This window comes from Penaeus vannamei, chromosome 9 (assembly GCF_042767895.1).
Source record: "Penaeus vannamei isolate JL-2024 chromosome 9, ASM4276789v1, whole genome shotgun sequence".
NCBI lineage: Eukaryota > Metazoa > Arthropoda > Malacostraca > Decapoda > Penaeidae > Penaeus > Penaeus vannamei.
In genome coordinates, this window is record NC_091557.1 from 20,218,443 (window position 1) to 20,228,442 (window position 10,000).

The following is a 10,000-nucleotide window of genomic DNA, read 5'->3' on the forward strand; positions in this document are numbered from 1 at the left end:
ACCGGAAGAAGGCACGCTTATCCACTTTCACGCTTACAGGAATTGCAACATTATACCTTCAAAATAAATCCACAACTGACCTTCATGTGGTAGGCGTAGAGGAGCGGGTTGATGGCGGAGTTGAGATGGCTCAGGATGATGGTGACATTCATGATGAACGGCGGCACAGTGCAGCTGTGACAGAAGGCCTGCACGCAGTTAATGGTGTAAAGCGGGAACCAACTGAACATGAAGAACAGCACGATGATGCTCAGGCTTTTGGCGGCTTTGACCTCCCTCCGGTTGGCGTGGCCCACCTGTCACGGGAGACGGTAGTCAGAGACCCTAGTGCTAGGGAGAGACATCAGGCTGTGTATACTAGGTATGCTGTCTGCGGATGGCTATCAATGCCGAGTAACCATTAGAAGAGCTAGAGCGCGAAGGATCATCGTAAGGAAGGAAATAAATATAGTGCAGCATTAAAGACCTCTAACAATATTATAACTAAAGGTAATTAACAGTATGATAACTTACATACCAATCATACACATACACAGACATACACGCACACACACATATAGTATATAAACATAAGTGAATGCATACATTCATATAAACACATAAACACATTATATATATATATATATATATATATATATATATATATATATATATATATATATATACATATATATTAAACATACATAAATATATACATATACATAAATGTATACATACATAAATACATACATTTAATATATATATATATATATATATATATATATATATATATATATATATATATATTTATTTATTTATATATATATATATATATATATATATATATATATATATATGTATATATACGTACATGAACATATCTCCATATACATATATATACATACATATATATTGTCAACAATATGGTCTACTGGATGGATGTCAACAATACACTCTGTCCTCCCAAGGTCGAAACGGAAGCTGTGACTTCCGTCTCTCAGTCCAGAACAGCTTTTTTCCCACCTTCTTTGCCAGCCCAAGACTTTCTTTTCCGGCGACCAGCCCTTCGTCACGCCCGGAAGAATGGGCACCCAAGAATATGGTACGAGGCACTCCGCCAGCAGGACAAGGAGTTGCTGGATATAAGGACGTCTCATTAGGCAGAAAGAGTATGGCAATGGATTGGTATCCGCCATAGACTGGTGTCAATCATCTCTTTAAGGAGCTTTTGGGTGTGGGCGTGACTGCCCACAGGTATAGCTGGTATCCTGGAGATCGCCGGGGAGAGCCATCGGCTAAGGCCTGGGTAGGCCTTGTTGCTGCTGGCTGTGTCTTGCTCGGCTGGAGGATCGTGAGTGCTGAACTCGGCCCGAGTGCGGGAGCTTGTGGGTCTTTTAAGAGTAAATGTACCTCTTTAGTGCCAGTTTAACTATTCGCCCTCCCGAAACCCACCCACACCTTACATTTAAGTTGCCTTTTCTTAACTACTAATTCTATATTAAAAACATTCTGTTAATAATTGTTTTAACTCACAACGAAGTTACACACTGAGGTCACCATGACCACTCACCTCACTCCCCCACCTCATTCCCCCGCCCTAACCATTCTTTAAATGTATATAATAATATATAATAAAGTCTTTCAGCCTATCGTATTATTGTTGTCTTCACAATACATAATATGTTTTACTTTTTCAGAGCAAATGACTTTAAATTCATTCAATTATTGTAATGTATCGGTTTTCCTGTGTATATTATTCGTGTCTTATAGTTGCGAAATTACGGTAATCTTTGCTTCACTTTACATGCTGTGTTTATTAGTAGTTCCTTCGTTATTGCTTGCGTTTCACTTTCATTCTGTGAATTTATACATATGGTGTGTTTGAAAATCACTCTTTTCTTGCCGCGGTAGTTGTTCGCTTATTCACACATACATGTTGACCCTTTACTCACCTATTTGACCGCTCTACACCAATTCACTCTAGGATTATTTGTACCAATTTTTATAACTGATTCTAACTCGCTTTAATGACGTCTACTCTCAATATTCGATATCTTATCGTTAGTACTGCTGGAGTTTATGCTTCTTTAGTTTTAAGGTTTTGGTGAATATGTAACTTGTAACTAACTTGATGGTCGAAATCTGTTGCAATAGGGGTCACGCACTGCAGACACCATGCTTTATCTTAACTGTAGTGGTTTGTACCTTGTACACCTGCGCGTAAGCATACCATTGCTGTTAACGATGTTTTCGCGCTGAGTTAGACTAGCCGTTGTTGTGCGATAATTTGTGCGGCGTTTTCTTTACTGTTTCGTTCACATCAAGTCAGTGGAAAAGACTTTAATGCTAAGCGTGTGCTTAGGTTTTCTATAATTAATTAAAATCGATTTTCTATACTGATTAGAATCGGTTATTAACTTAATTTTTTTGATAGCGTGATAATACGTTCATCTCTTGATGAGTCGCTAAACATGTCGCTAAACTTAATAGAGCTAGTTGTGTGCTAAGGAAGCAGGTCTTTCTGCTGCGGATATAAATGCTTTAGTTTTGAAAGAGGAAGTCAGATGTAAAGAGCAAATTGAAAGAGAAGAAAGACAAAAAGAGCGAGATCTGAAACGCGAAGAATTAGAAGTTCGGGAAAAAGAGAAACAACGCGAACGAGGCCGAGAAGCAGCGCGCTCACGAGTTGGCCCTTGCCGGTATGCGACCCGAGAACCCTTCTCTAAATGATAGTCGTGATCATTACCCTAAATTAAAGATGCCAAACTTCATCGATGGTAAGGACGATATCGATAACTTCTTGCTCAGATTTGAGAAATTAGCTGGTTTGCAAGGATGGGATTCTAATGATTATCATATTTATCTCGGTTCACTTTTGGGAGGCAAGACCTTGCAAACTTATGTTAGTTTACCGGACGATGTTTGTAAGGATTACGGTCAGTTGAAAGATGCATTATTGAAGGCGTATAACGGTGACACTGACTCGTACCGCAAAAAGTTCAGAGAGAGCAAAGTTGGTGAAAAAGAGACCTATATCCAGCTTATTACGAGAATGACCCAGTATTTAGATCACTGGTTAATCATGGGTGATGTTAAAAAGGATTATGACTCGTTTGACTTTTTGACACGTGACCAGCTGCTTAGTAATAGGCGCAAGCAGCAGATAGGTTTCGTTGTGCCCATAGAGCTGTCAGGAGTCGTAAAACACCTTTTAAGGACGTCGATGCTTTTAAGAAAGACTCGAGTGTTACCCCTAAGGATGTGATTTGTCACCATTGTTCTAAAGCGGGTCACATACGTCCTTCTTGACCCGAACTTAAATTCACGAAATCCAAGACTTCTCAGGAGGTAAATGCTACATTTGAAATTGACGTATATTACGATCATGGCATTACATGTGAAGGAACCTTGTATGATAAGCCGGTAAAGGTATTTTTTTATTCAAGTTGCTCGTCAATTATCGGTGAAGGAATCGCTCGTGCCCACCGCCGTCAAGCGATGAGAGGTCGTTGCGCTGTATGACTACCTGGGGGAGCGGCATGAATTCCCCACCGCACATTGTCATATCAGGAATAAATTCCTGAGTGGGTGGTTTACCGTCGTGGTTGCGCCGATTAAGTTATCGGATTTCCTCATTGGTATGGTGCCGGGTGTCCAGGTGTCGGGCGTGAATATACCGAGTGCCAAAACGGCCGAATCTCCTCCTCAGAGGAGCGAAGTTAAAGCGGTTGCGACGTGGGCCGCCAAAGTGAAGGAACCTGCTAGTCCTGATAAATTAACAGTTTCTGATTTCAAAATTGAGAACGTCTCGAAACCCGATTTCATTGCTGCTCAGTCTTCCTGCCCTTCTCTCAAACACATCCGTTCTAAAGAAATCAAGCCATTGTCACGGTTACAAGTCGTTCAGTAAGATTCGAACAAGTGAATGGTTAGATATACAGCATTTGCATAAAGAGCAAACACCAACACGAAGTCGGCGGGAAACAATTAGTTGTTCCCCGTAGATTTATTCCTATAATTTTGTCTACGGCTCATGATTCCCCTCTGGCAGGTCATTTTTCTTATCGAAAGACTGCTGAAAAGATCTTTCACAAATTCTTTTGGCCAGGAGCAGGTGCAGAGATCAAACGCTACTGTAGATCTTGTCTTGTTTGCCAGAAAACAGTTCCTAAGGGCAAGGTCAGAAATACACCAATGATTCAGTTGCCAATCATATGCTAACCGTTTTCCCGCGTGGCGATTGATATCGTCGGGCCCATCTCTCCGCCCTCCAGCCGAGGCCATAAGTATATATATAAGTATATGTTGACCTTGATTGACATGGCCACTAGATTTCCAAGGCAGTTCCTCTGTGGAATAAACTCTGTAACTGTTGCCGAAGCGTTGCTGACTATTTTTGCTTGTATAGGAATACTGAAAGATTCTTTCTGACCGCGGTACACAGTTTAAGTCAGATTTGATGGTGGAAATTAATAGACCATTCTATTCAAGCTTTGTACATAAGTCCGTATCACGCTTGTTGCAATGGCACCGTCGAGTGGTTTCACGCAGTATTGAAAACCATGCTGAAAAAGCTCTGCAGCGAACGACCTTGTGACTGGGATCGTTACATCCCGTCCGTTTTGTTTGCGTATCGCGAGATCCCCCACGATACGTTTAAATTTAGTTCGTTTTAGTTGCTGTACGGCCGTAAGGTACGCGGTCTGTTGTCAATTTTACATAATTTATGGACTAATGATATTGATGGAGAGGTTAGAAATATCAATATGTATTTGATGTACGATCTAGATTGGAACAGTCGGCTCAGATAGCTTCTGCTCATGCAGATGTGAGTAGCCAAATGTACAAGACTTACTTCGACAGAAAAGCTCAAGCACGTACATGAAAAGAAGGGGATGAAGTACTTGTGCTCTTACCAACTTCGCATAATAAACTATTCAGTGGAAGGGTCCCTATTACGTAAGCATGAGAATGGAATTGACTATGATATCAAAATAAAAGGAAAAATAATGCTCTATCTAAAGAAATATGAAAGACGTGAAAATGATGCTTCTCAGGTATGCCAAGCTTGCGTGATAGATGACATTTCTGATCCCGTATATAAGGCTAATGGCGTTTGTGATATACCTGAATTGTATGAGCCTGGGGAATGCGATGTTAATGTTAACTCTGAACTGTCCAATGAACAAACATTAGAGTTAAAGGATCTAATAAGTAACTTCGGACGTATTTTCTGATAAACCAGGCGTAACCAGCTCATTAGTTCATGACATTCCTTTAACTACAGATGTTCCAGTTCATACGAAGCCTTATCCTATTCCATATAATTTACGTAATGCGTTTGACGAGGAAGTGGAAAGGATGAGAGAATTTCAGGTAATTGAACCGTCAACTTCTGCTTATTGTTCACCTGCAGTATTAGTGAAGAAGGCTGACAATTTAGGGCGCTTTTGTGTTGATTTCCGATCTCTCAATGATGTAAGCCTCTTTGATGCAGAGCCTATGCCGACAATGGAAGAAGCATTGGGTAATTTCGTGGGAGATTCATACTTTAGTGAAATTGATCTCTGTAAGGGATATTGGCAAATTCTCTTGAGCGATACAGCAAACCAGTACACCGCATTTGCAACATCTAAGTATGGCCTTATGCAATTTACAAAATTACCGTTTGGTTTCCGCACGGCGTGCGCTACATTCATAAAACTGATGGGTAAGGTAACTGCTGGTCTAAGTAACGTTGACTATTATTTTGATAACATAGTTGTACATTGCCAGACATTTTTTGACAATCTTGAGCATTTGAGGAAGGTTTTCGAGCATTTACCGCCGGGCCAAGTAAATGTTATTTTGCTTATCCTAGCATAAAATATCTTGGACTTAACCTGGGTGATAAGGGATTAAGTACACTTTCCGATAAAGTCAGTGCTATTAAGAACATGCCATTACCGGAGACGAAGAAACAGTTACGCAGCTTTCTCGGAACTCTTTCGTTCTGCCGTGTTTATTCCAAACATGGCAGATGTTGCGTATCCTCTGAACGCTCTCTTAAAGAAATTCAGTCCCAATAAGCTGAATCTGACCCCTAGCAACGTTGACAGAATCAAAGAGTTAAAAGATCTCTTGATGAGTGCTCCTATTCTGATCTTACTCGACTATAGTAAATCTTTCTATCTCCGCACCGACGCGAGTGACACTGGCCTCGGGGCTGTTTTGTTGCAAATGGTCGACGGCGCCCTCATGCCCGTCGCCTATGCAAGTAGAAAACTTAAAGATCGGGAGACTCGTAACGCTGCCATTGGACGAGAAGCTTTGGCGATCGTTTGGACAATCGAAAAATTCTGGTGCTACTTGTACCTACGCAATTTCATTTTGCAAACAGATCAACAGCCTCTGAAATATATAAAGAACATGAATAACAGCAACGGTAGGCTTATGTGCTGGTCTCTGGCCCTTCAATCATATTCTTTCACTATAGAATATATAAAAGGGCAAGAAAATGTTGGAGCTGATATACTCAGCCGATGTTCTATGTAAAATTTCTTTTTGTTATTCTTATTTACGAAACTATTTTACGTGTGCATTAAGTTATGATTTAATTTGAGTGAAACCCCACTTTTTAACTGAAATCTTGTGATTTAAGTTGAAATGGGGGGGCTTTGTCAATGGTTTATGGTATTTTAGTGTTTATTTCACTCTTTCTTTGGTCGTGCGTATTTGTATGTGTGTAGTGTGCGTAAGGAGTACGAGTGTGTCCTTTTTGTTCGCTTCCACCCGTTCAGACAGCATGTTCGAGTCATCCGAACCAGCCACGTAAGCATAGTCGGTGGTTGCCATTCTATGCAGTGTTACCGATGCATACAATTTTCGTCTGCTATGCGAACATTTGAAGCGCGGGAAGTAACACCCGCAGATTTGCGGACCGCAGCATGCACTCATGCGTGCAAAATGTTCGCAAAAATGTATTTTACGTTTTTTTTCGTAGTAAATGGCTTTGTTGATATTTGCACAATAAATAATGATTTCCTATGGTTTGAATCAATTATTCTACAAATAATTTGATGAAAAACATGTGCCTATTTTCACACCACGTTTGTATTTTCAAGAAGCTATTAAGACTTAGCTATGGAAACATGCTCCTCTTTGAGTTCTAGAGATCGACACCAACTGTAAGTACTAATATCAAATGTAGTGGAATTACCATACTCAAATGTATTTGTCATTCTGTACACTTGTGCTCCTCCCAAGCCGCCAAATGTCTTCCTCGCAAATGTGAATATCTTGTGAGGAATATACACAACCATTTCTCCCATAGCGCCAAAAGAATTCATATATTCAAAGAATTTCAAGATTTTTGTGATGTAAAACCTCACAAATTACTATAAGTGTACCAGACAAGGTGGTTATCATACCATGTGGCTGTAAAAAGGTTGCTGGAACAGTGGGAGCCTCTCAAACTGTATTTCTTTAATATCAGGGCAGAGGAAAGACTCCACGCAACAATAAGCATATTGGACACAATGAACGAACCATTCAGAAAACTCTATCATACTTTTCTTAATTTAATTTTTCCTAAATTCAACCAGCTCAACCTACTCTTCGAACAGCAAGGACCAACCATCCAAGTCCTACACAAAAAGTGCCATGAACCCTACACAAATTTGTTGTGATGCTTTATAAAGAGAAATGAAATAAATAAGGCAGACGATAGAACATCCATTGATATTGAGAACGATTCAAATCATCTTCCATTTTACCAGATGTACCTTGGATCAGAAATGCACTGCCTCATACAATCAGAAGAATAAAGACGCAACCAAGATTTTCTAGAGAATGTATTCAGTACCTGCAAACAATTTCTCATTATTGCTTGCTAAGAAATGAAAAAAAGGTTCCCTCTTGGAAACAAGCAATTTCAAATGTGCCACATTTTTGTCCCCCAAAATTCTCTGGATGAAGGATCTAGTGTCAATGCCATCTCTGAGAGACCTTGTCACTGCTTTTCCGAGGATCTCTACTAATCCACAACATCTGGATAATGAATGGAGAGCAGTAGACCATAATCTAATTTCGGAAGAAATGAGGAATGTTATAAACCCGGAAACATTTTTTACAGCAATCGGTCCCCTTCGGGATGAGCTAGGACATCGCATGTTCGAAACCATTTCCGAATTTGCTCTACAAATATTAAGTTTACCTACATCTAATGTTGTAGAAAGGTTATTCTCGAAGGTAAACTTGTTGAAATAAAAGATCAGAAATAAAATATCAACTTCTACTCTTACATCCCTCATATTATCTTCTGAAATGATAAAAGTTGCAGGAGGAGGTGTCAAGTTTAAACCACATCTACAATTGGTTAGATTTACAAAAAAACAAACTGTATAAAAAAATTTTGTTTTGTTTTCAAATTAGATTGTAAATACTGTATATATATATATATATATATATATATATATATATATATATATATATATATATATATATATATATATATATATATATATATATATATATATATATATATATATATATATATATATATATATATATATATATATGCAGTTGTTTTCTAAAATACATTGTCTTATTTTGATGAATGATTTTTTTTTTTTTTTTTTAACCATCATTTTGTGTACGTATTTTTTTTCAGTCCCCCATTAATATCTATTTGTTTTCTTTGTTTACGCTATTAGAAAACTGTTGTGCGAGCACGTGCCTGCACGCAGGACGAGAACCCTGATTCTATGGTTGGTCACTCTATTCCGAGCTCCACACCTTTACACATTGTACGTTTTATTTTTTCTGATTTATATTTTGTGATTGGTTAATTCCATACAGAAGAAAATGTGAAGTGAATTTGGTGATATGGCAAATGAACAGTCTTTAACTTGGGAATTATTTATTGCAGCCTCCAGTTATGTGTTTCTGTTCGAGAGCTGCTGTTGATAGCTGCAGCTCGCTCCATCAGTGCTACCCTTGGCTTATACCCCGGGTGATGAGAAACTTAGTCTGGCCACCTCGCTTCGTTCCGCCGACTCTCTACACCTTATATACGGACGGAACTTCCACTTTCAACATATTTATCATTGTTATTTGCGGACATGTGTAAATATTATTAAATATAATGAAAAGTGAACTTTATTGTTTAATATGCCCTGATAATCTATACCCAGAGGATAAAAAGAGGTTAAATGCTATTAAGATCTGAAAAAGCAAAGAAACCACGGACATACATATACATACGTAGATATACATACATACATATGCATATGTATATATATGTATACGTTTGTATATGCATGTAAATGTATGTATACGTTTGTATATGCACGTATGTATACGTTTGTATATGCATGTATATGTATGTATACGTTTGTATATGCACGTATATGTATGTATACGTTTGTATATGCATGTATATGTATGTATATGTTTGTATATGAATGTATATGTATGTATACGTATGCATGTATATGTAAATGTATATGCATGTATATGTATATGTATATGCATGTATATGTATATGCATGTATATGTATATGTATATGCATGTATATGTATATGTATATGCATGCATATGTAGATGTATATGCATGTATATGTATATGTATATGCATGCATATGTAGATGTATATGCATGTATATGTATATGTATATGCATGTATATGTAGATGTATATGCATGTATATGTAGATGTATATGTATACGTATATGCATGTATATGTATATGTATATGCATGAATATGTATATGTATATGAATGTATGTATATATATGCATGTATATGTATATGCATGTATATGTATATGCATGTATATGTATATGCATGTATATGTATATGCATGTATATGTATATGCATGTATATGTATATGCATGTATATGTATATGCATGTATATGTATATGTATATGCATGTATATGTATATGTATATGCATGTATATGTATATGTATATGCATGTATATGTATATGCATGTATATGTATATGTATATGCATGTATATGTATATGCATGTATATGTAT

At 37.8% G+C, this 10,000-nt stretch overlaps 1 protein-coding gene across 4 annotated transcripts in view; it reads right to left on the reverse strand.

Annotated features, from left to right (window-relative positions):
- AdoR (Adenosine receptor) overlaps positions 1-10,000 on the reverse strand; it is a 200,976-nt gene that overhangs the window by 1,625 nt on the left and 189,351 nt on the right. For all 4 annotated transcript variants that reach the window (XM_070125432.1, XM_070125430.1, XM_070125429.1 and 1 more), the window contains one exon: positions 81-296. In XM_070125432.1, the coding sequence (XP_069981533.1) occupies positions 81-296 (216 nt within the window). The remainder of the gene's footprint in view (positions 1-80; positions 297-10,000) is intronic.